Below are 27,607 nucleotides of genomic sequence, written 5' to 3'. Positions count from 1 at the left end.
GACTCGGCGAACCTGCACTAATTCATCCACCTGGACGGATCTTTGTTGGGAGAATCTGGTTCGGTTCTTTATGACCCCCGAGCGGAAACCCAGTGCTCCTGCTGGATGGAGTGTGGGTCGGCACCGGTGGACCGTGACCACATGAGCTTCAGCCCTGAACCCAATGTTTTTTCTTTTCTCATCTCATTTATCCTTCTCTGAACTTTTATCATCAGTATTTTATATTTTAAATATAATTTAGAAATATCTCAACAAAAGGCAATAATGCTCAAACTGGTGCATCTGTCCTACACAATTCTGCTGATTATCGTTTAAAAATTAAAGTAAAAAAAAAAAAAAAAAAAAAAAAGGGAGGTATGGGGATGCACTGCTGCCCACAGGAGACAGTCAGGACTGAGACCACAGCAGGGAACATCTGTAAACCAGCCCCCCCCCCCACCCCAGACAGATGTTTGTGTTTTCATTTCGTGTCATCAGAAGAAGCAGCGGCAGATTGTTCAGTACAATATAGACTTTATTAGTTCACTAAAGTTGAATATGAAATAAAAAGCAGATCGGCTTTAAATGATTCACAATTCAGTAATCGAGTTGCCAGGTTCATCATGTCAACACAGGAAGTATGTTCCCTCTACTGCTGCCACACCTCTACAAAATAAGAGCCCTCCAAGGCTGGAAACACTTCACTGTCAACTCAAAGAAAGTTGAATTTGGACTTTATTTCAGATGTTTTCTCTGGTCTAACGTTGATTATCGGGACTGACTGAAGGTGAAGCGATCCAGACACGGAGCCGGAGGCGGACAGGTGGCACTGAGCGTGCTCGCAGGTTTCTGCAGCGTCCAAACTTCATGTCAGACGAGATTTTCACACCAACTACAAACTCAACGTCCCAAAAAAACTCCGTCAGCGAGGAGCGACGGCCGAGCTGCTGCTACCAAACAAGCCATGAAGCTACCAAACAAGCCATGAAGTGAGTTAAAAAAAGAAAAAAGAAAAATCATGGTTCTTTGCGGCGTCGGGTAAACAAACCGACAGTGGGAGGCGGCCACCGAACTCAAGAGCCAAAGTTCAGCTTCAAATCAGCAGAGTCCAGAACGTTTCATCAGTCCAGGAGTCCAACAGACGGCAAAAAAAAAAAAAAAAAAAAACCGAAATCACCAGAACTGCTTGGGGAATGTTTCATATCATTTTATTGTTTTTTTTTTTTAACTTTATTTTCATCATAGCAATGGAAAAATAGAACCTTATACAAATGTCTTCAATTCTCTGAATTTTTTTTTTTTTTTTTTTTTTTTTTTTTAAACAAGCAAAAATGGTGAGTGACCCTTTCCCAAACCAAGTGCAGCGGGGAAATAAAAACTGAAACGCTTCACCAGCAGCTCCCACCACTCGGGCTAGAGGTGGTTTTATTTTCCATTTGGCACTCGCTCTCTGAGGATTCCTTGTCGGGTTTGGACTTTTATTTTGAAGGAATTTAGTGCTGTTGTTGTTTGGAGCGTCGAACGCTGCAGACTGAGCAGGTGGAGGTGTTCGTGTCCGTCAGATCTCCGTCGCTGTTTTAGTGCTCGGAAAAAGAAGAAGAAAAAATAAGAGCAACAAAAATCTAAAGTTTTCCACAGAAGTCCACAAAGTCCGCTCGATTCGTATCTTTGATTCCACAGAAGTCTCATTTTCTCGTCGTGTTTTTATCCATTTCCCCTCCTTCCCCCCCTCCCCCGGCGTGGGGGGCGGCAGTGGGTCAGTGACGTCATTGTGATGTCGTAGGAGAGCCCGGCTACAGCGAGAGAGGTGGATTGTGGGAGGAGGAGGGGGGGCAGGCTCAAAGGTAAGTTTGTCTTCGTTTAAAGGGGGGAAGAGGGGGGAGTCAGAGTCCAGTCCACAGGCCGTCCAGGAGGGGGGAGGGGGAGGAGGGGGAGTCGTCGCCTGCTGGATCTGAGGGTGGTGTGACGTCATCATCTCTCGCTCGCTCACTCGCTCACACGTCTCTCTCTCTCTCTCTCTCACACACACTCATCTCACTTCATCTCACTCGACTTCTGCTTCGACCGGACGCTCGCGACAAAGACAGAAGAGTTAATTCCAGTGGGGCAATTTGTCCTCATTGTTCACTGATGTCGATCTCTCTCACAGCTCTCTCTCTTTTCCCCGACCAGCAACAATCTGAAAGAAGAAGAAGAAGAAAAGAAAGACGTCATGAGGCCGAGCTGCGACAGGAAACAGTGACTCGGACACGAGCCTGCCCATGACACTGTGGTTCCACATCTCACACATCCCAGGACATTCTACAGCTGCAAACTCAGGCGGGAAGAAAAGGAGCTTTCTCTGTGCGTTGTGTGTATCTGACCAGGCCTGGCTCTTTAGCTTGCGGAGCTCCTTGGTGGCCCAGGTGGCCAGCGTTTTGGTCTTGGCGGTTTTGGAGCGTCGACCCTCCGTCAGCAGGTCGTTGATGAGCGGACGAACCTCCACCAGCTTCATCACGTCTTTACCGAAAGCCGTGCACAGGTCGCTGAGAACACACACACACACACGTAAAAACGCACATCAACAACAAACAACTGTGGCTTTTAATGTGGAAGAACTGAAACTCTAGAAAACAGGATCCTTAAAAACGAGGAAAAGAACTTCAGCAGAATTAAGATGAAAAGATAAAATGAAAGAAAATTATTGTACAACTTAAAAAAAAGAAAAAAAAGAAAACTGAATTATGAGATGACAAATTGATATTGTGAACATGCAAAAAAAAAAAAAAAAATTTGATTAACTTTTTATACAGAAAAAGTGAATCATAAACTGCTGAAAATGGAAAATACGAGAACCTGAATGCAAATGCTCAAATTAAAATGTGTAATAAAAAAGGAAATATCGTGTTAGTGTGTCCTGCACTCTGTGGCCTGAAAGGAGCTAAACCTCCAGCACTGGGAATAGGGTTGTTTAGAGACCCAGACCCAGGTAAAACACTCACCTCCTGCTTAGACAACAAAAACGGGTCTGATGAGAACCTTAGACGCCGAAACACAAACAAGTCAGGTGTTTTCTGTGTGTTGGCCTCAGATGTTGGGTTGGGTTATACATCACACTGTCAGAGTGGTGCATGATTTCTCTTCACAGACCAAACGCAGCCCTGACACCAGTTCAAAAACCCGACGGGAGGGTAAAGACGCGGTGCGCGGCGGCGTTCAGAAAAACACACTGTCGTCGGCTGCACTCTAAAAAAAAAAATTAAACCCGAGCAGCGTCTCACCCGATGAGTCCGGCAGCGTTGGCCACCACTCCATCAGAGTGGTCTTCGTCCTCCGCTATGTGATGGATGAAGGAGAGGATGAACTCCACCCGAGGCTGAACCAGCATCACATCAGCTACAGGGGGGAGGAGGGGGATGAGTAGAGAGACGAGGTGAGAAGGGAGGGAGGGAAGACAGGATAAAAAGGGAGAAGGAAGAAACAGTTCAACCAAAATGTTCATGATCATGCAGCTTTTTATGAATGACAGCTTTTAAAATCCTCTGATGTTGTGACTCAGACCGGCACCGTTTGTGTGTGTGTGTGTGTGTTGGGTCTCGCAAAACCAGGGAGCCGTTTTTATTTTCGGCTGTAGCCTGAAGCTTCCTGGGTGAAAAAGACCCGAGTTTCTCTGCGACGTCGTAAAATCCTCCTGATTAACTGCAGCCAGGAGGAGGAACCGACGTCACCTGACAGTGTGTGCTCGTCTCTTACGGTGGACGTTCTCCTGGTCCCCCTTCAGGCCCTGGATGATCCCGGTGTAAGCCTCCAGACAGCCCTCCCTCAACTCGTTGAGGTAGTCCACCATGTCGTAGTCCGTCTGAAACAGAATCAGAAAAACTAGCTTTATTCCTGCTGCTGCTGCTGAGTCCAGTTTGACGTCTCACTGCTTTTAATCAGAATCACACCACTGGTTGTAAACTGATGTTCCCGACTGCTGAAACCCTTCAGATGACAAAGTCTGTGACCTAAAGCTGGACACTGGAGAATATTTGAATAATACGACACTGAATTATTTGGATAATTTTTCTCCAAAACCTTTTATTTAACAAAAGGAAACTTTGCTGAAATGAAATGTAGGATTAAAATCAAATTGATTTAAATCCGTAAATATCCGATCAAAGAAAAACAAAACTAATCATCTGAGCAGCCATTCACTGACAGATTTCAGCACCCGATTATTTCCATCCTCTCTGAACAGCGTCAGTAAAACCGGTGCATTTCTGAAGCTCTTTTATCCAAGATCCACACGCACCGATGGCAGCGAGCTACCACGCAACGTGCAGGTCTGACCGTCGGGAGCGATTTGGGGTTTGACGTGCGGACAGGAGGAGCTGGGGATCGAACTACCAACCCCGCGATTAGACCCGCCCCGCTTCCAGAGCCACAGCCGCCCCTACCAAGGACGTTTACGGGTGAAACTACAGGAAACTGGAAGGAAATAAGCTTAGAAAGCTCAACACAAACAGTCGTACGAAGCTCGGACTGAAAAGCTCCATGGGGTCAGTATTTCGTCAGACTACAAAGTGTGGAGGTCTCAGATAAACGTGGTTGGTTTTACATCACAGTCAGCGTGGTGCATGATTTATCATCACAGACCAGACACACATCACACACAGAGGTTCATTACTATTCATTAATATTAGTGCTGAAACATAGTCCATTACTCAAATGATAGGAATTTGATCAGCAGCTATTTTGATAAAGGGTTAAAGTAACATCAGACTAAACTCTTCGCGTGACTCGCTTTCTTCGTTTATTGTAAAATAGTTTGAGACAATCTTCCATTTGATGGTGAAGGTGAAAGTTAAAAAACAAAGGAATCAATAATATCAAAACCTGCAGTTTAAAATATGTATCAGCACCGAGCCGTAGGTCTTGATGATTCAAACTGGATTATTTCTGCTTTATTCACATTTTTATTTTTGCATTGTCTGTGGTTTTGGCTGTTTCGTCCTATGACTGTTTTACATGTTCACATATGAAACTGAAAAGTAAAATACTCCACCAGTGCAGCCTTTCGGTGTTCTCTTTCTTGCTACTGTGGCTCTGAACGGATCCCCACGGATGTGCTTATTAGTTGTAACGTGAATACGTTTATTTAAATCGAGGTAAACTTCCTCAGTGTGCGCGCCTGCGCCCGCTTACCTTGTCGACCTGAGCCTGTGAGGCCTGCTGCAGGGTGTCCAGGACGATGTCCAGGTATTTTTTAAACTCTCCTCCGATGGCCAGAGCGATGTCCCCGAACGCCGAGAGGATCTGAGGCTTCACCGACCGGTGGACGTTCTCATTCTGAACAGACACACAGAAACACTGAGTTTAGTGAAGAACCAGCAGCTGAAGGCGTTTAAACAAGACACTGAGAGAAGATCATCTGCAGTGACTAGGGATGGGAACTGATAAGACCTTTTTTATTTTGTGTTTATTGAATCGGCTTATCGGTCTGATTCTTTGATTTCCTCAACGATTCCTGATCAATTTTCTGTGTGGGAACGGACGAGCCCCTCCGATGGGAAGCAGCGGTATTCGTGTGTAGAGGGTCATTCCTGGAATTACTAAAGCCCATGTTGTGTAGAATGATGTCTCAGCATATTGGTGGCGTTTCCATTCTTACTTGAAATGACCATTTTACAGACATTAGTGTTTCCCACAGGTTGAGAATGTTGGTGGCGCGGCGTGCGACTGATATATGGAGGAATCCTGACTTTAAATTCAGTACTTTAAGCCTTTTTTAAAATATATTTTCAGACTTCACGACACTTTGAGCTGTAACTTACATTTACTACACACTGATTCTGAGGTTGCAAAACTAAACTGTCTTAGTTTGCGATAACTTCTATGAGTCACTGTATCGATACAACAGAACTCAGATTGGCCTTGAGGGAACAAAGCTCAAGAGAATCAATCAAGTGACTAAGCCAAAGGCAAGGTTTATTAAAAGTTATAACTGCCACACACACACACACACACACACACACACACACACACACACACACACACACACACACACACACACACACTCTAATGAAGTCATTGATTGCACAACATGTACTTGTTTAAACCTTCAGCTTTGAGAAGATTCCTATGGTTCGGACAATTCGGAATTGGTTCTCAATTCCCATCCCCATAGCGGACAACAGGGATGTGGAGGAGAGAACAACGGAGGAAAAAGAAAGAAGAGGATGAGAGCAATGAGCAGGGTGAAGGAGTAACAAAGACGGGAAGAACGAAAGGGAGGGGGACAGTGTGAGAAGAACGAGCCATGTAAACACACCATACTTTTAAACAACTAAACAGTTTGCACAGAAATAATTTAACAGCGGATTAAAGAAAAAGACTCAGACTGGCCGTGGTGAGGTTGGTGCGCTCGTGCACACGTTACGGCTTCGTTCTGAAGTAATTCATATTTGGCCTTGGCGGAGGTATGTGCTCTCCTGAGTGCCTTTCTAGTTAAATCTGGCAGTGAAACAGAATCTTCGAGGATAAAAGGTTTGTAACGATTCATGTAAAAACATGCTTATTTGGAAAGCTGTAGGACGCTCATGCCGGTTGCCCCAATATATGCCGTTTAGCACGAATCCTTGTTTCTGTGAATCTCGACAATGGAGGCGGCGAGAGCAAAGTTAGCATGAACCATACAGCCACAATAGCCACATTCATGGGAAATACAGTTGAAATAAACCGGAATCCTCCTTTAACGAATCGGACAATACAGAAAATGCTATGTAGGTGGTTTTTCTCTCATTGTCTGAAAAATCAGACAATACAAAAAAAACAAAGTGTGGAGGTCTCAGATAAACGTGGTTGGTTTTACATCACAGTCAGCGTGGTGCATGATTTATCATCACAGACCAGACACACATCACACACAGGAGATTCATTAGTGAGGAAACTAACAGTCCGTCAACAGAAAGTTAATAAACAGCTGGATGAATGTAGAGGACAGAGGGAGGACACAGCGGAGGGGGAGAAGTAGAGTGAAGGAATAATAAGAGGAGGAGAAAGAGGGTGAGAGGAAAAATGACAACGAGGGAGGAGGGTGAGTCAGAAAGGAGGAGACACAACAGGACATCTTCCTCACCCCGAGGTTCTCCAGCAGCAGCTGCATGATCTCGTCACAGTAAGGCAGGATGTTGGACATCAGAGCTCTGCCCAGGTCACACACCAGACCCACCGCCGCCAGACACACCTTCAACAACATCATCATCATCACACCTTCAACAACAGTATCACCACCACCACCACACACCAGACACCAGACACACCTACAACGTCATCAATATCATTACACATGAGCTTCACGAAGGACTGGAGGAGGATTACTGGACTGTTGGATCAGACTGACTTAGTTTGGACTGGGTGTTCCTAATAAACTGGACACTGGGTGTATGTTAGACGTCAGTCAATCCAAGATACAAGTTCATGCATTCATCAATTTGAACAACACAAACAGGAAAAAAGAAACACGCAGTTCATGCTGTTATGTCAAAAATAAAACAGTGCTGCTTGAACAGGGCTTACATCAGTTTTAATTAGGGGGAAACAACAAGGAGAAGCTGAAAGGTATAAAGGATAAGCTCTCATTTATTTTTCTTTACGTCAGAGGGACTGAACCCGGTTGTGGTTTGAAACTGACGTATTTTCATTTGGACCAACAGTGAAACAGAAGTTCATGTCCTACCTGATACTCAGCGTAGTTCTTCAGTCCGATACCCAGGAAAGGCTTAAAGGCATCCATGTACTTCTGGAAGTCACTGCCCAGAACTGAAACAGAAACCAGCAGTCTACCATCAGTGAACCGCAGCTCCGTGACAACAGCGCCACCATGTGGTGCTTTCACACAGTCCAAGTCTCAAATGTCAGAGCTGAACCCCTCATTATGGGGGATTTCTTCAGGTATCAGGTTTTCACCCAGTCTGATAAAGCCCTGATCCAGGAACGGACCGTTTTTGAAGCTAGTTTAGTTGTTAAAAGTGTTCAGTTTTCAGAATGTGAGCCGGCAGAGTAATGTGACTGTAGACTGTGCAGTGCGACACAGTCTCACTCTAGAGATCAACAATTGCCTGCACACTTTGGTTAAGTTTAACGCTCAAAGAAAAATTCAAAAACCCAGAACAAACAAATGCCCGTTGACAACGTGCAATGTTTTAAATCAATCACAATATTAATATGGATTTTTGTTCAATACAAATCTCCATATAACAAAACAGCAACATCACAGATTTGTCAAAATATAATCAAAACATTTAATGCAATGTTCCACTGCAGTGACTCCCTTGATCCGAATGAATATTGAAAAATATTTTCAAAGACTCGAAAGGGCCCGTCTGGACCAGAGGTATTAGTCAAACTGAGCACGAGAAACTTAATAAACACGTGGGAAAGCTGAACAGTCTGACCAGTGTCGTGAACTATCCATTTAATTTGATTTGAACATTTCCAGGCTTCAACCAGCGCTGCTGTGGCAGCAGAAGTAGCAAGAGATGTACACTGTACAGTTATTTGTGTGTGTGTGGGGTTCAGAGCGTGTACCTTCCACCAGCGTGGATACGGCCATCAGCGCGTCCTCCTGTACGCCTCCGGAGCCGGCGGTGCTCTGAAACATCCTCAGCAGAGACGCCATCACCACGTCGGAGATCTGCAGGGCATCCTGGTGCTGAACTTTACGAAGAACGTTCTGTAATAAAAACAGGAAACAGTCAATCTGACATTTATTCTAAAACTGCTGCTGTTGTTACATGTCACAATAAGAGCATGGGTAACACTTTAAGCCTACCTATTCATCCTGTATAATCAGTACGTAAACCTGTACGTACTGGTGTAATTATAGTTAAATGGGCTCAGGTCTGACCTTTATAAACTGATTTTACAAAACACGACTGAAGCTGTGACGAGGTGATTTCAATTCAGCTGGTTGTTTTCAGTGAGCTTGGCATTGGCCCCTTCTCAAGCGACATATTAAGGCTGCTGTAACGAGCTCCATTTAACGACATCATAGTAACATCAGTGGTGGAAAGTGACCGAGTACATTTACTCAAGTACTATATTTAAGCACAAATTTTTGGTACTTGTACTTTGAGTATTTCCATTTTATGCTACTTTATACATCTCCACCACATTTCAGACAGAAAAGCTGTACTTTTTACTCCACTACATTTATCTGACAGCTTTAGTTACTTTTAAGATGAAGATTTTACACAATGATCATATAACAAGCTTTTAAAACACAACACAGTGTCAAAGATTAAACCAGTGGCTTCCAACGTCTTACAGCTTTGCCAAATTGTGATTTTTCCCTCAAGACTTGTTCAAATATATCAATATCTCAGCACAAATCAAAGATTAGAGAAAGACAGAAAACAGATGATATAATCCAAACTGTCTGTCTTCTTCTTCTTCCCTCTCCAATGAATCATCCGACGACCCCTCAGGTTCACCTGGTGACCCTCTGGAGGGGCCCGACCACCGGGTTGGGAACCAGTGGACTAAACTCTCTCCCCGTACATGACGTAGCTAAAAGCAGCTCCACCTGGAGCAGCTCCGACAGTAATACTCGTGTACTTTTACTTCAGTAGGATTTTAAATGCAGGACTTTTACACCTGATGGAGTATTTTTACTTTAGTAAAGGATCTGAATACTTCTTCCACCACTGAGTAACGTGGGTCCATATTATCTAAATGTCCACACCGTTGTCTCATGACTTAGTCTCCTGTTCCAAAACAAATCCAACAGCAAAGCGTTTAATTAGGTCGTGGTTATGACAGTGTTAGGCCTGGCGAACATCAGCATAAAGAAAATGGAACCACCGGGGGCTGACGTTAACGTTGAGTTGGCGCAGTAATCGTCAGAAAACGGTTACATTATTAGCGTTAAACGAGTAGTCCAGAGCCCTAACATCAGTAATGTTACACAGGTAGAATCTGGAATAATAAGTACTCCAGCTAATGTTAGTTTCCATGGAAATAACGTTAACGTCTAACGTTCCATCCAAACTGTGATGGCTAGTGTTCGCTGAATCAAAACAACTCTGCTTTATCAGGCTAATGAACAGGCCCAAGCTGGACATGTTGTCAAATAACCTAATTAAGGTTTTCATTACGCTACTGTCAGAGATTCTTACCGTAGGGCATGCAGGCCGTCAAAAACTGATATATAGATCTATATCTATATATTATTACATGTTAATATCCTGATTATTAATGTAAATACGGGGACTTGAAGTGAAATGATACCAGAGCATGAACACAACTGAGTTAACCAAAGAGAGAGTATGTGTGTGTGTGTGATTGACAGCTCGGGTGTGTGTGGTCTCACCTGTAGAGTGGCACACAGCAGTGACTGCAGGTCGTTGAACTGGATTCGGTCTGAGGTGCTCTGGATGTGAGACTGGTGACACACAGGGCAACTTGTTACTACTCTGTAACTGGATCTCGTCTGCTGCTTCTTGTTTAATTACATTCATTGATTTTATTTTTTAAAACGTTGTTCTAAAGCATTTGTGTGTCTTTAGTGAAGCACTTTGAACTGTGTGTTTGAAAAGCGCTTCAAGAATAAACTCTGCTCAGTTGACAAAAAAACTTTTGCACTTGTGCAAATTTAGACCATAAACTTGACTGAACAAAAAGTCTGACTGTCAAAGTAATTGTTAATCATTTTGACAATCACATCACAAGACTCACTGACAATGAAAGATTCAGTTAAATTAGAAGTATTTTCACTCTCAAATCTGACAGAAATGCAGTAACCCTTTTCAAATGAAGTCCTTCGATCCACGTAAGCAGTTCCCGCTCCACTACAGAACACACACAAAACTAATCAGACTGAATTAATAACCTCAGAAACCATTTCCAGCTTTGTTCATCAGGACAATGCTACCACATAAAAACGTTCGTATTTGTCACTTACAGACAATAAATCCTGAACCAAAGAGTCCTGACACTAAAATTCCTCTGTTCCCTCGATCCTTCACCCGTCTCTTCTGTGTCTCACCTCCATCTGCAGGACCTGCTGCAGTCTCTCCATGATGACCAGTGTGGTTTTCTGGACAGCAGGGTAACAGTCCTTGGCGCTGTTCTTGACGATCTCCATCAGAGCTTCGTAGGCAGCAGAGCGCAGGTTGTTCTGGTGACCGTCAGGCCTGAACGGGAAACACAGGAACCATCAGGATGAAGACCAAATCAACAGCAACACAGGAACCACCTCTCAGTAGTCGACTACATCCCATCACTACAGCAACACTGTTTGGATTTGTATGGATTTATACACATTTATACACATTAAAGCCCACTTATGCACATGATTGTTACACTGAAACCAGTTGTGGTCAAAATGAGACTGTCCTTCAAAATGATAAAACACCACCACACGGGGTTTCTGCAGGTCCACCAAATTAAATTTAAGACTTTAAGACCTTATTAATGAAATTTTATGTGTTTTTTACTTGAATGGCCCTACCAGTTGAAAAAAGACAAAACAAAGAATAAGTCCTCCAATCATTTATCATCATATCTAAGTGCATTTATTGATACTGATACTTATTTTGTCTGGATTTCCCAGTTGTATAAAACAATAGTTCGTAGCAATATAACTAATCAAGATGACCATGACCCTATATGGATTACTGAACATGCTCAGGGGGCCCAAAGTGACAGTCATCTCTTTCAGTCTGGGGTCCTATACTTGTCTATGCCCAGGGGCCCATTGTATCATGATCTGTCTATGCCTGGACCCAGATAAATAATTAACTTGTCACATTTTTTGCTGAAAACCGACAAAAACATTACTCTACCGCAGGTAAGAAAACATATACCGAGACCATTGTAAATGAAATGTGAGACTTTTTAAAACTTCCTAAGGCCTGTTTTAAGGGAACAGAATACAAAGACTTGCAGATATCCTGAGCACAGGAGGGTTGCCACAGATTTTTATGAGGTAACGTTTAGTAAGCTTGTAAAACATGTACAGTGATTACTGTTACACGCAGTTTTTAAAAATGCTAAGAAGCTAAAAAATAAAATTCAAGATTTGTGTTAGTCTTTTTTTTTTGTTGAAAAAATTCAATACTTTAGAAACTAAATTGGACTTTTTGAGGGCATTTGATAACATCTAACTTGACACTTTTTGTATAGAAAAAGGTCGACGTGGAAATGGTGATGAAGGAGAGTAACAGCTCTAATGATCTGGGTAAAGATTTCAATTTTTTTTTTGTCTCTACCTGTGATTGTCTCAGTTTCCAATTTAAAAACAAAAACAAAAAACAGTGCATTGCTATGTCTCTTAAATGGCCCCTTTATTACTAAAGGCAGTGATTAGTAGTAATAGAAGTAGGATGGAAAAAGTTTGATGCTGAACATCAGATTAAGAGAGGTTTTTAAAACGGCAAGTAACGATTATTTTTATTATCAATTAACCTGCTGATTATTTTTTTGATTAATCAATAATTTGCTCTATAAAATGTCAGAAAATAGTAAAAAAACAAAAAAACCCCCCCCAATTTCTAAAGCCTTAGATTCTTATTTTCTTTCCAATTAACACTCCAGTGTCTAAAGGTTGTTCAATTTACCATCATACAAGATTAAAATCAGCAAATCCCCAGAATGTCTGGATCTGAAGAAAGCTCTCACTTTTGTGCTTGAAAAGTGACTTAATGATTTAATTATTAAAAACAGCTGCGGGTTATTTTTCTGTCAACTGACTAATCGATCAATCAACTGATTGCGCTCCTGGTGAAAAGCCCTCCCTACATCTACGTGTCTGAGCTGAAAATTAAAAAAAAAAAAAGAAAAAAAAAAAGATAAAATCGTCCCGTTGTTTTGGTGTTTGACGTTTTCTGAAAAGGTTTATCTGTGTCTCTGTAACTTTCACTGTACCAAAGTCTGACCTCAGTCTGTGACATTGTCTTCTACATTTCCAATCTGTCCTCTGTCTAACACTCAGAGTTTCTGTTTCTATGGCAGATTTTTATTTTCAAACTTTCCTCTTCCGTTCAGTGAAACGCTCGGCTGCATTTTAAAGTTTCTCACTTTAAACTGGAAACAGGAAACTGTCTCACCACAAAGAGTGTGAGATACTTTGACATTGGTCCTTAATCTGACTGTTGCAAAAAAAACAATATCACAGCCACACACAACCTGTGTGACTTCTCTTTGTATTAATTTTCCTATACACCTATTCTCCATCAGCCCACCTGTCTGTGGTCTCCAGGAGTTTCTGGACGATGATTTCGAAGGACGAGGACAGACAGTAGGTGCTGGGCTCCTCCTGGTCCTCTGCAGCATCTGTGGCTTCGTAGGCCGCCTCAGCCAGAGAGGAGAACGCCTGACAGGAGGAAGAGAGACGACATACATTGGTGCGTCTGCGAACAAAAACCAGCCATGTGACGCCGGACATTGTTGGCCCTGCACATTTATTCTACAAGTACGAGCTGCACCTCAGGCCAGGGTAGACTGGATGTTAGTACAGGAAGTAAAATTTCATAAACATTTTCTAAGCTGATTTGAACATGATCAAATAAATATCTGAGACACTAATTTCCCTGACTGTTCCAAACCTTTTCCAGGCTCAGAAAAAGCAATTTTCAAAATTCCATGACTTTTCCAGGTTTCTCCTGATCATACGAACCCTGTACTGTAACTAATGTCACTGCTTACAATTTATAAACATAAAAAGTGCATTTGTGATTTGCATCTGTCTTTGTTTTATATGCATTTTTTTCTTTTTATTTTGCAATGTATACTGAGAATGAAAAGTTCTTACGTTATCTAATCTTATAGTTCCTGTGGTTTCATAGTTCCTGGAGCCATTTGGTTGAAAAGGGCTTTTAATCAAGAACTACGAGTCTCTTTTGCACATTTGTATTTGTGTTTCAACCACATCTGCATAACTGAAGACCAGGTAAATATTCTGACACAAAAAAAAAAAAAAAACACAGATGGAAATGTACTTAATTTATGTGAGGAAATGGAGTCATGTGTTGATTGTAGGGCTAAAACGCATTTAAGGTTCCTAAAAACAAAAGCTCCTGCAGTGGAAGAGGCCTAAATGTTTCTTTAACGATCTGTTTCTTTTCAAACATGCAGTTTATCTGTGTGGTTTCAGACTCACTGCTCCATCTCCAACATTGCGGTGTTCAGTCGGACACTGATGTTCCCTCATGTTTTGTCATTTCTAAACACTTGCAGGTTTAAAAAGACTCAGTCCTGATTTGGTCTGTCCATCCACACCTGCTCTAACCTTCCACACTAACACTGTGAGTAACTGACAGTTCCAGTCGACCCCCCCATGTCAGAGCCCACATCTCACCCAGCACACGTTGGAGGCCACCCTGGGTTCAGCCCCCAGACCCTCGATCAGACATTGCAGCAGGGGGGCCAGGTAGATCTCATTGATGGCAGCTTCAGGCAGCAGCTCACAGATTCTCCCCACCGTCCACGCCGTGGTGTCCCTCACCACCACACTGGGGTCCTTCATCAGCTCGATCAGGGTCGGCATCGCCTGGGGGGGGGGCAGATGGTCGGGACACGGAGGGAGGAAGAAAACGGACGGCTCAGGATCCTGTTTGTCTTTCTCTGCGGAACCTCATTCATTAACAGTAAGCAGGTAACCTCAATACAAGGGGTTGAACTGGTTAGTTAGCGACCGACCTGTATGACGAGCGGTTTGAGCTGGTTGAGTTCAGGTCCCTCCAGGATGGATCCAAAGGCCATGACGGATGCGTCGCGGTAGCGCCAGTCGGGGTGTTTGATGTGTTCTTTGATGAAGGGCAGAACGTGAGGAACCACGTCGTCCTCGCAGCAGGTCGCCAACAGCATCAGACACACACCTGCTGCCTTACAGGGGTTCCAGTCATCATCGTCGTCGTTCTCATCCTGAGGGGGGATGGAAAAATCAACAGCAGGCAGTGGAATTAAATATAAAACCTTCCTAAAGGAACAAAACTGCAAGGATGATAAGGTAAGACTTCATCAGGTGAGTTACCTGTTTGGTGAGGGTCTGGGTGAGTATGGGGACCAGGTACTGCAGGGCCCCTTTGGCGTAGAATTTACTGGTGTGCTCCGGGGGGCGTCCCTGCTCCGAGGCCTGCCAATGGTCAACACCAAACAGGAACAGACCAAAAAAAGCAGTCAGATGGGAGGTTTTAACAAACTGAGAAAAACTGTTAAAGTAACAAAGTCTGCTCACACAGACCTCCGAGGCCTCGATGGCCAGGTCCATCTCCTCGTCACACACGTTGGACCAGAACTCGATGCCCTGTAAGGCCACCTCATCGATGTCGCTCTTCATTGCCTCGATGGTTATCTGAGAGCGCAGAGGAAGAGGGGAAGGGAGAAGGAACAGCAAACACACAAGACAAAAAATATATTTAACTCCTGAGCTGAAGCATCAAAATCCAAACGTTAGTTACAGCCGCCGTAACAGACCCTCAGAGTCCATAAAAAAAAAAGAAAGAAAGTTGTCATTGTGCCTTTACTCCATTTCTGCATGTTAATGAAAAACTGTTTGACTTAGAAAATAACAAAATAAAAAACCTTCAAAACAACATCAGCATTTAACTCGGACATCTTCTAACTTCGGAAAATATGCAATTTTTAGGAGAAGGAGAACTACTGCAGGTCTGCAGGCAACATTCATAAAAGTGATGACACAGTTCTACTTGTGACCACACAGCAGCCACGCTGAACTAGATAACTGATCAGACAACAGATGTAAAAACACTCTACTCACCAACACATCTACACGTCATCTGTCTACCCAACCTCATTCATCTGTACTTTTGTTTTATTTGTAAAACGTCTATTACTCCTCATTATCCCTCTTTTTATATTTTAATGTTTGGTTTTTTCGCTTGTTACACGTTTGTAGTTTGTCTAGCACTGTGTAATTTTGTTTAGAAATTTGCTCTAAAAGTTTACAACTCATCTTTTTTTCCCCCCAATGACTCTTTCAAATCCATAATTTTCCCATTGCATATAAAAAGCTGAATTTGGCAAAAAACAAAACCCTTCGCTCCTGTTTCCCTTAACTTTCTTCCAACTTTTCTCCCCTTTTAAAATACAACCAAAATGATTTATATTTAAAAACATTTTGTCAACACCTCTGACAATAAATATATAAAAATTGTACTAAATAAACAACATTTCACCCCTTTTAAAGGTTAATATACAGTATCCCTTAAGGTATACTATTCCTTTACAAGTTAACAAAACAATTAAATCATGAAGAGTTATAGATCATTGATGTCAAACCCCTATCGCTGCAGTTCTTGGTGACAATTCTTTCAAAAGATAAAAAAGTGTCGGCTTTTCCAATCATTTATTTTGCACTGAAAAAAAATAAGTTCTTTATTTTCAAATATTTAAAGTAGTGTTTCCATGAAATGTCGGACTTTCCTCAAAGCTCAAATACATCGTCTCTATACAAACCATCAACTTAATCAAGCTTTTACCAGAAACAGTTACAACAGTGTCTGACACTAACGGCTGTTTAATCACCAGACTAAATCAATCAATCAAACAAACATCAGATACGGGCAGATGTTCAGTGCTGTGGTTTTGTAAAGTCAGCCACAGTTCCTGACCTGTTGACCTGTGTGTTGTCTTACCGCGAACAGAGCTGGGCCCATGTATGTCTCCATGTACTGGTAATACAGAGACATGATCTTCACCAGGTTCTGTAAGGCCGCCACACGCACCTGAAAACACAACACTGTTAAAACACAGATATAAAAACACACACTAAACAGTCAACAGGAAACATGTTTAGAGTTAAATCTTAGACAGTAAGACATTTTTACTGAATGTAAAAGCATGTTCATTTAGGTCTCTTGATTTCAGTCCTTCCTTCCTGATGTTACTCACTCTGGTATCTGGACACTGTGTAGCTTCACAAACCACCTGCATGATGAAGTGTCTCTCCGTCTGAAAACACACAACGTTTAAAAAAAAAGAAAAATAAACATTTATAAAGATCTGTTTCCAACTGAACATAAGAAAAGACCTGAATAATCCAAAACCCCATCACATTTCTATTCACAGTCTTATTTTTGGCAAATCAATTTAAATTTCAACTTTTATCTCACATATTTGGCTCGAGAAACTTAAAACAAGTCACAACTCTTCACCAGTTGTAAGACAAGTTTCATTTTAATGGAAATCCCATTGAAGCTCTCACTGATTTGCATCTGCAGGTTCAAGTTAAATTTAGACTTTAAGACCTTTTGAAAAGCACATAGAATGAAATTCTTTGAAAATATCTGGCAGGCACAGCAGAAGAGAAACAAAATTCTAGTAGCCGCTGAAAAGGCTTCGCGGTGGCTTTGGATCAAGAGGGGTGATCCGTGGTGTAGCCTGCTATTTGAACACGAGCTGAGGGCTGATCACTACCGGCTGGGGAGGGTGTCTGATGATCAAAGGCCCGAAACACCCTGTGATCTCGGGAGCTTCACTGACGTTGTGTCCAAGCTGCACCACCTAAGTAGAACTAGGGCCGACGGGACAGCGTACGTCTATATCTGTGTACCTCCTTGTCGAAGTTGGCTCTGGTGAACTCCAGAGAGTTGAGCAGGGCGTTGGTGGCTGCCAGTTTGACGTTGTTACTGGGCTCCTCCTTCCTCATGCCCTGGATGATGGCTGTCAGGATCTGGTTGGCGTTTTCCTGCAGCTGCTCCGGATCCTGAAGGAACCACAACCAGGTTAATGAGTGTCATCATCAGGTTAGCACTGAGCTATTGTCACAGCTTTAAAATACAAAAGAACGTTTGAAAATGGCCCTTTGGCCGAACCGTTGATAACTCCTCTCGCCTGTGAGGAGGGATCAAACCGAGTTAAGCTACTCTGACGTGTAATAACTGGCAGTGCGTGGAACTAGACATGTTCCAGGACAGGTTTCATCAAGTTTGACGCAATCTGAAGTTGTCTTTTTGCCTGCATGAGGAGAGTGTCAGTGATCCTGAGAAACCACCATGATTGGACATCCTGAAACTTCCTTATGTAAAAGTTAAAAGAACTGATAGTGGATCATGGATATTATCACTCCTGTTGCTTTTGTTTCTTCCTTTCTGTTTTGAGCGTTTGCCGCCAGGGTTTCCATCACACTTTGGGTGATTTAAACAATAACTATGTTGTAATGCGACAAAGTCGTGAGGAAGAAACTGTCTAAATTTAGAGATTATGAGGTAGAATTTGGTTCTGGTTTGTGGTTAGTCTGACTCTGAGAACCAGGGCTGCTATTTCTGAAACCACTGATGTCAATCAGGGGTAAAGGATTTAACTAACATGCGAGTCCAGATGACACCCGTGAGCAGGAATGGGATGAATACTGACTTACATTTTTTAATAATGCTTTATTTTACGTGTGTGTAAATTCCAGATATTTTCCTTGAAAGTTTTCTGGAAAGAACAGTGTAATTTTAATTTATTACTCATTACTCAGTTGGTACATTCCCATTTCATTGATTTTGTATCTTCTTATTAGATCAGTAATTTACCTTGTTTGAATGGAGCTTCTCCTTTGAGGGAAATCTTTTTCCCTATAACACACCTCGTAAGTGCCGAATTATAGGATTCTTTTAAGGAATCTTTCTTGGAAATTATTATGAACTTGTAAAAAAATAAATAAATCGAGAGTTGCTTATTTTCTAGTGAAATTGGTCTTTTATTCTCCCACACTACAGCCCTCCCCTCAACATCTCTACTGGTAAACTATAATTACTTTATTTACCAGTGTATGTTCATGCAATTTTCAGTTCTGCTTTTTGAATTATTTTCTCTTTAAACAGATTTCACCATAAAGTCTGATGCTTCATGTATCTTCAGTGTCGGTGTTTGTATGTGCGATTACTCACGATGTCCTGGCAGATGTATCCGATGGCCTCCAGTGTAGACTCCTTCATGTGTTCGGTGCTGGAGGGGTCAGTGACGTTGGCCACCAGCTGTGGGATCAGCTCGGGCCACTGGTTAACGGGAATCTCTGCACAGGCGATCCCGGCGACGCACTGCGACGCCGAACTGGGCCGGTATGTCTCCGTGCCCAAAGTCTGTAAAACCTGAGAAACAGAATCAGACAGACGAGGTGCGACGCGATGAGATGATTACCTTAGATAAATAAACCTTAAATAAACCCTGTGGGAATGTTTTCAGAGTCCTTACGTAGTTCTTGATCTCGCGGCGAGCGTTGGCGTCGATGGCCAGCCATCTCTGCTGGTACTGCGTCTTAACATCGGGGTCTTTGGAGGTCAGAGAGTTCTTCACCTGCAGACCGGCAGCAACTCGAGCCACCTGAGTGTTCCCCGGGTTTGCCAACACTTTAGACAACTCCACCAGGAATGTGGGCTGGGGGAGGAAAGACAAATTAAGATCGGAGAGAAAACGCTGCAGACGAGACGCTCGACAGTTGACTGTGGTCGTCGCAGTATGTTTTTGTGTCGGAATTAAACACAAAATACTTTCTAATAACTAAACCATTTTAAGGGTTTAACATTTAATTTAAATCACTGATTATTTGGCAATTTATTTGTTCGATTAAATAACCGTTTGGTCTATAAAACATCAGACATCAATGAAAAATGTCCATCACAGTTCATCAAAGTCAGTTGACAAATTTCTTGTCAGTCCAAAGTCAGATATTTAGTTTATTCTCATAAAAGACCAGCAAACATTAACATTTGAGAACCTGGAACCAAAGATAGTGTCTTTTTTTTTTGGCTTGAAAAAAAATGACGAGTCAATAAATTATCAAACGATATTGGTGGATTTTGGGTCATGTGACTAATCATTTCAGCTCTAAATACAACATTTTAAAACACTGTGTGTGTGGGTTTGTATGTGTGCGCCCAACACCTCTGCATTCATTTTCATGCTTGTAAATGTTGAGAACTTCTGAAATCTTCTTTCAATTAATGAAATCCAGATTCTTTTTTTCAAATTTGGCAGACAACTGAAATTTTGATGATTAAATTTTCTTTAGAAAAATGAAGATGACAACATGACTAAAACTAAACTTTGCCGCGACCGTGTCCAACACAGTTAGATGAAATGTTAATGAAAGGCATGCACCACCGGCATGAGCGACATTATTTGGCATATTTTACAAGTATGTGCTATCCCACTCAGCTATGGACTACCTGTTCCAACTGATTCAACAAAGTGGAGTTCGGACATCCAGTTTAATAACCAGTTAAGAGCTGAAATGACAGCCACTATTTAATAATCAAATGTGTTATTTTTAAATACAAGTCTCCATCGACTCTCTTTCCAGTTTCTCCAAAGTCTCATATTTTGTGCTCTTCTGAAAAATGTTGCACAAAACAAGACATTTGAAGAAGTCACCGCAGACTTTGAGAGACGGTTACTGTGAAAAATGACATTTTATAGACCAAACATTTACTCAGTGACTCCAGTGATCACAAACTCGAGGGACAGAGTGAAAACACTATGTGAGAGTCAGTCAGCTCCAGGAAACTGTGCCGTAAATCACTATATTTCACACACTCATCAGCACAACTAAGGTTTAGAGCTGCAGATAATTATATTTAAATTATTATATATAATATATATATATATATATAAAATTTATTTATTTATTTTTAAACCTGCATATTTGTGATGAAATTTACTGTGAAGGGGTATAGGTTTACTTTTTGTAATGGAAAATTAGTTCACCTTCTAACAACTTGAAAACATTTCAAAACATTGCTCTGTGCTGGATCACTTTTTATGTCATAACATTTACTTCTGATTGTTTTTCCGTTCTTCCATTACTTTGTTCCAACTGGGCATCGTCTTCCAGTCAAGCAGGAAACATCAGCACAATGCCAACTGTGCATTAATATCGTTTAAACACTATAGGGAGTGCTGTATCATCAGCCTAATGCCCCGTCAAGCTCTGAGACGTCAACCCTCCATGACTCTGCACCACACTGACAGTGCAGAAATAAAGTCAGTTTGTGGTTACTGACTTCCCTCCATGTCTGATCATCTACGCCCCCCTCTGCAGTCAGAAGAGCTCTTTACACCCACAGCACTGAGACACCTGCCAGTCTCATCTCTCTCGGTGTTAAAGGGACAGTTTAACATTTTGGGAAATTATAAACTATTCATTAAACTTTTTTCTCTGAGTCACTGACGCTTCAGCAGAAGTTAAACACTTTTGTTCTTTATTTTATAGTAGTCGGTCGGTCCCTTACTGGTTTTACTCCCTCTCCTACACAAGCCGTGTTTTCTTTGGATATAGTATATTTAGGTAAAATTCTGTATGTATGTGAGTCTGGTTGTATTTTTTTCAATGTGCAAACAAATAAAAAATAAAAAAAACCTACTCGAATCCGACTGAATCTGATGTTCCAGAGTCTGACTTTCAATGAGTTTCTCCACAGTGACACAATCCTTTTGTTGAACTGTCATTTCAACAAAAGGAGTAAAACCTCTTCGGGTTTATCTCTGGATGCGCTGTATCATCCATACGGCTCCTCTATAACTGTGTCAGTTACCGTGGTTATCTGACTGCAGGATGAAGTTAACATTGATCAGAGGTCCAACTAAACTGAAGAAAATAAATCTAACATGGAAATGTGTATTTCAAAAATCCCAAATCAGACATTTCACAGGCTGCTGAGATAAAACTTTCACATGTCCAGAGGAGCCTCAGAAATCCAACACAAAAACCATACATAGTGTCAAACTCTGAAAATTCATTTTTGACTCTGGAAAGAGCTAGAAAGTGGACAACGACTTAAGTTTTAAGCGTCACACCATTTTCAGAGCTTCAACTGCATCTGCTTGACCAAGTTTGTTCAGTTATAAGTGAGTGACCCGAGTCCACGATAACTGAGCAAACTCCATCCACTGATGAAGACCGCTACATGTGGCCAGAAGCGCTGGAAAAACTAGTACGTGGACACTATGCCACTATGTGCTACCGCTGTCAACAAATTTTCTCAATGATTTGAAATCAATTTGTAAAAAAAGACATTTGATTATTTAAAATAAAAAATAAACAAATAAAAAACAAACAGCACTACCCTACCCTACGCCTCGCAAGCTCTCGCTTGGGCCACTGCACTGAACGCACTGCACGACGGACAGGAGTCGCACAACGTCTCTTTCACTGAATGAAAATGAAATGTAGGTCAAGATGAAACGTGCCGATAATTCAACAAGAACCGTGTGGTAACGATGGCAGAGAGTTCACGACCCCACTCGGCCGCAGAGAGTGTGATCTGCACTGCGATCGATCTGAGAAACCCCGTCTGGAAATACTCGGGATTTTGGTCAGTGGAAGTCAAAACTGTATGTGAGGTTGGACAATTTGGACACTGAACACATTTTTAATCACAGCATATCTTGATATTATTGCACATTTTTGTAAAGTTGTGTTTGTTCTCTTCCAAATTCCTTCTTAACTTTGAAGTATTTCTGTTGTATAAACAGTAACCAGAGAGAACAGTCTAGAATAATTATTTCATTTTACAGTACAACTTGTTCTCTGTGAAATTAAAGACTTCAATCTTGAAATACTGAACCATTCACACCTGGGCAACATGGATGAAATCCTCCATCACAGTTTATGTACATTAATGGTGCGATGTCAGTACATATTATGACAGTGCATTTTCTGAGAAGAAACTTTTTATGGATAAAACTACCAGATATGAATGTCTATTAAAAAAAAAAAAAAACAAACTTAAATAAACACCGATCACAATTACCCAACAAAACTAGAGATATTAAAAATGACATGGTATAAACTGACAGTTGACCTCGGAGTACGTGAGGTCACATCTCCCAACTCTCCAAACTAGAATCTCATTAAGTCTCTGTTCAGGCTCAGGTTGAGTTTACCAGTAATCCTTCTAATATGATGCAGTATATATTAACAGGAGTTTAAAATCAAATTCAATAAGTCATGTACAATAACTAAAGCTATGAATATAATCATATGACCTGGTCCTTCCTTCTACCTCCATTAGTCAGCAAATGATTAAAAACAGTAATTTCCATTCAAAGTTAAACCCCAGGTTTAACAAATACTGGGTGACAGTGCATCAATATGACAGATATTACAGAAACCTTAAAAAACAGGACTGTGTCATTGATTTTCTTGTGAACGACATATTATAGGATCAGTTCACTCATCATGCCATCTCTTTTCCATCTACTGGTACCTGTCCAGTCAGGTTTATATGTATACCTGTGAAATGTCTGCCCCCACCTGACAAGGCTCTCTGGATTATCCAGAGGAACGGAGGGAAGAGAAGCAGTAAACTGACAGGAAAATCGTGATTTCTGACACATTTCAAACAAAAACAGATTATTCTCCGGTTCCCGCTTCTTAGATCTGATCATTTGCTGGTTTTATCGATCTCTATCAAAGTAAACTCTGTCGATCGAACAAAACCAGATGTGTGAAGACCTCTGCTCAGACTCTGAGATACTGTGCTGGGCGTTTTCACTGTTTTCTGATGTTCTGTAGATCAAACACTTGAATATAGAAAGTAATCAGCAGAATATTCAATAACCAAATTTGCATTTATGTCAATTTAACCAGACAGACTAAACTCAGACCTGCAGCCCCCACCTCATCAGACGGGTGTAGCTGCCTCCATGAACCGCTAACGCCAGCAGGCTGAGTGTGTGTGTGTGTGTGTGTGTGTGTTAATGGAGGGGGGAGAGGAGGGGTGGAGGCAGCAGCAGCAGAGAAGCCGAGCGGGGAGGGGGGCCTCCAGCTGTCCTCAGCTCCATCCACGCTGCTGCCTGTCTGTTGCAGCGGGTCAGTTAGCTCCCCCCTCCACCCTGACCGGTAACACCACCGTAAACACACCGTTAAACCACCTCACTCACCAGGTTCTCTATCGCCGCCTGCTCCAGAAACTTCTGTGCCGCCTCCAGTTCATTCCGATCTGGGTAGAGAGGGGGGAGAGGAGGGGAGAGGGGTGATTCAGTGTAATGCTAGCTAATTAGCCGACATATATGGTTAGCACGAAGGCTAACACACGAAGGTATGAGTCCTAAACTGGGCGGTTAAACTGCTCCAGCACCTCTTTAAAACACAACACTCTAATTTTCACGCTTATTTTTCACTAATGAATGCCGGTAACTTAGCCGGTAATAAGACCAGGTCCGGCTGCAGAGACACGCCGAACCTCCAACGTGCGTGTTAGCCGCCGTGAAGGTTCTCGGTTAGCATGCTAATATTAGCCAGTATCAGAAGTGACGGAAATAAAGTTTAGTGGACAAACAGCAACCCGGTTAAAACAACAATAACTCAGTGTGAAACATGAGGAGCTGATTGATGCAGCTGCCGGGGGAACTTTTTTCCTCCTCTCATCGGCTCCAGAGTAACGTAAGCCAGGACAGGCGTGCGAGGAGGCGGACGACAGTTTGAATGATACAAGCTAAAGGCTAACGAGCTAGCAGAGCGGCTACATCAGGCATGGGCAGGGTCGGCGCTGATAACCGGCTACACCCAGCCGCCAGGTCCGCCTCCGCCGGGGGGAAATCTACGTTAGAATTATGTGACAACGCATCTAGAGATCGCCTCGATGACCTGGCGGATTATTTACACCCTTACACAGCAATTAAACTCCGGATAGAGTGCTAAGTCAGCAGCGGCGGTTGAGGCCGTAGCGTCAGCAAGGTTAGCATCCCGAGCTAGCAGCCCGCTAGCGAGGCATTTCCCTCCTTCAAACTTTCACCGGTTCACCGGAGCCGCCCGCCGCCGCACCAGCACAGCACCGACCACCGCGAAACCCGGCCCCAGAGCCTGCGCGTGTTTTGCGTGCGATGCCACTACTGACCTGGAGAGACGGTTTTTTCGAGGATCGTGATGAGCTCCATTCCGTCCCCGGCGCGCTCTCTTCACTCGGACGGTGTCGGTTGCCGCGCAGCGATCACAGCGGGATTATATTTCTTCCACGGAGCTCGGTCGGTGCCAGCCACGGGGCGGGTTCAGTCTGTAAGGAAAGAGGCGGAGGGTCCCTGGTGCTAGCTCGGAGTTTTCACTCGGATGGTGCGGGAAACGTTAACGGCCGTGGTACAGAGTAACGTCTCGTAGCTTCTCCGCCGCCCGTTCGCATCCTGTGTTGTCAGGAGGGAAAGGGCCGCGCGCTTCTCTCCCGCGGAAGGATATCACGCACTGTGACGGCGACGTGCTGCATTCGGGGACCATAGGACATTTTAACACTCCGCATGCAGTGGTGGTAGGTAACTGAGTATTATTACTCAAATACAATTTTGAGTTACTGGTGCTTTACTTTAGTATTTCCACGTTATGCGACTTTATACTTCTACTCCATTACATTTCAGAGGGAAATACGGTGTTGTACTTTTTACTGCACTGCATTCAGACTATTCGACAGCCGGAGTAACTGGTTGCTAATCTTATAAAATGTCACTTGGCGGCTCCCAATCTTTTTGGGTTGTGACGCCTACTCAGTACTCAGATACTTCACCTAAGTAAAAGTACTAATACTAAAAATTCTCCATCACAAGTCAAAGTCATACTTGTTCAAATGTTGTTAATATAGATAACACGATGAACTCATTGATCCTGAGTCACGCAGGCTTCGGCAGCGTCTTACCGGTGGAGCTGCTCCAGGTGGAGCTGCTTTTAGCTACGTCACAGACAGGTAGATGGTTCAGTCCACGGGTTCCCAACCCGGGGGTCGGGCCCCTCCAGAGGGTCGCCGGGTGAACCTGAGGGGTCGTCACAGGATTCGTGGGAGACGAAGTTCTGATTCACTGATCTGGAGTCAGTTCGTAGACTTTTCTCTGATCTTTTAAGTTTTTTTTAAGTGAAATATTGATCATTTGATCAGTTGTTGAAGTGAAACCATGTGAGAAGTGAGAAATGAACTCAAAGCAACTCAGAGACTGAAACATGACAGAGACACAACTACACACTGATTTTTTGTAAGAGGTCACGGACCCAAAGGCCTGAAACCTGTGGCTTCCTCTTTCATTTCACCTGGCGGCCCTCTGGAGGGGCCCGACCCCCGGGTTGGGAACCGGTGGACTGAACTAAAAGCGGCTCCACCGGTAAAACGCCGCCGAAGCCTCGGTGACTCAGGATCAATGATCCGGTCACGTCAGAGAGAATCAGAGACCAGTCACAGGAGACAGGTCCCTGCACAAAGAGGTACTTTTACTGTGATACTGGAACTACAGGAAGTACTTTTACTGTGATACTGTGACCACATGAAGTACTTTTACTGTGATATTGGAACTACAGGAAGTACTTTTACTGTGATATTGGAACTACAGGAAGTACTTTTACTGTGATACCGTGACCACATGTAGTACTTCTACTGTGATACTGGAACTACATTTATTACTTTACTGTGATACTGGAACTACAGGAAGTACTTTTACTGTGATACCGTGACCACATGTAGTACTTCTACTGTGATACTGGAACTACATTTATTACTTTACTGTGATACTGGAACTACAGGAAGTACTTTCACTGTGACACTGGAACTACAGGAAGTACTTTTACTGTGATACTGTGACCACATGAAGTACTTTTACTGTGATCCTTTAACCTCATTTATTACTTTAATGTGACACTGGAACTAAAGGAAGTACTTTTACTGTGATACTCGAACTACAGGAAGGACTTTTACTGTGATACTGGAACTACAGGAAGTACTTTTACTGTGATATATGAACTACAGGAGGTACTTTTACTGTGCTATATTAACTACAGGAGGTACTTTTACTGTGATACTGGAACTACAGGAGGTACTTTTACTGTGATACTGGAACTACAGGAAGTACTTTTATTGCAATACTAGAACTACGTGAAGTACTTTTACTCTGATACTGGAACTTCATGAAGTACTTTTACTCTGATACTGGAACTTCGTGAAGTACTTTTACTGTGACACTGGAACTACAGGAAGTACTTTTACTGTGCCATATTAACTACAGGAGGTACTTTTACTGTGATACTGGAACTACAGGAAGTACTTTTACTGTGATCCTTTAACTACATTTATTACTTTAATGTGACACTGGAACTAAAGGAAGTACTTTTACTGTGATACTGGAACTACACGAAGTACTTTTACTGTGATACTGGAACTACAGGAAGTACTTTTACTGTGATCCTTTAACTACATTTATTACTTTAATGTGACACTGGAACTAAAGGAAGTACTTTTACTGTGATACTGGAACTACACAAAGTACTTTTACTGTGATACTGGTACTACACGAAGTACTTTTACTGTGATACTGGAACTACAGGAAGTACTTTTACTGTGATACTCGAACTACAGGAAGGACTTTTACTGTGATACTGGAACTACACAAAGTACTTTTACTGTGATACTGGTACTACACGAAGTACTTTTACTGTGATACTGGAACTACAGGAAGTACTTTTACTGCGATCCTTTAACTACATTTATTACTTTAATGTGACACTGGAACTACAGGAAGTACTTTTACTGTGATATATGAACAACAGGAGGTACTTTTACTGTGCCATATTAACTACAGGAGGTACTTTTACTGTGATACTGTAACTACAGGAAGTACTTTTACTGTGATACTGGAACTATAGGAAGTACTTTTCCTGTGATACTGGAACTACATCTATTACTTTAATGTG

At 42.4% G+C, this 27,607-nt stretch overlaps 1 protein-coding gene and 1 non-coding gene across 2 annotated transcripts; both read right to left on the bottom strand.

Moving 5' to 3' along the window:
- Positions 1 to 1,269: 1,269 nt before the first annotated feature.
- kpnb1 (karyopherin (importin) beta 1) lies at positions 1,270 to 25,579 on the bottom strand. Its single transcript, XM_040124023.1, has 23 exons — positions 25,495 to 25,579; positions 24,789 to 25,142; positions 23,833 to 23,891; positions 19,144 to 19,326; positions 18,840 to 19,040; positions 17,516 to 17,668; positions 16,855 to 16,914; positions 16,599 to 16,688; positions 15,185 to 15,295; positions 14,975 to 15,076; positions 14,641 to 14,865; positions 14,300 to 14,491; positions 13,185 to 13,315; positions 10,988 to 11,135; positions 10,313 to 10,384; positions 8,530 to 8,674; positions 7,679 to 7,761; positions 7,079 to 7,186; positions 5,146 to 5,289; positions 3,712 to 3,817; positions 3,240 to 3,354; positions 2,343 to 2,504; positions 1,270 to 2,158 (listed from the first exon to the last, which is right to left on the bottom strand). Coding segments are annotated over exons 2-23 (2,631 nt in total). The 5' UTR covers positions 24,829 to 25,142; positions 25,495 to 25,579; the 3' UTR covers positions 1,270 to 2,157.
- LOC120788514 lies at positions 3,543 to 3,685 on the bottom strand. Its single transcript, XR_005707253.1, has one exon. It is a non-coding gene; the product is annotated as a small nucleolar RNA SNORA79 (small nucleolar RNA).
- Positions 25,580 to 27,607: the final 2,028 nt, after the last annotated feature.

Source organism: Xiphias gladius, chromosome 3 (genome assembly GCF_016859285.1).
Source record: "Xiphias gladius isolate SHS-SW01 ecotype Sanya breed wild chromosome 3, ASM1685928v1, whole genome shotgun sequence".
In the NCBI taxonomy this organism is placed as follows: domain Eukaryota; kingdom Metazoa; phylum Chordata; class Actinopteri; order Istiophoriformes; family Xiphiidae; genus Xiphias; species Xiphias gladius.
The sequence above is the reverse complement of the archived record's forward strand: the minus strand, read 5'-3'. Positions and strand labels throughout refer to the sequence as shown.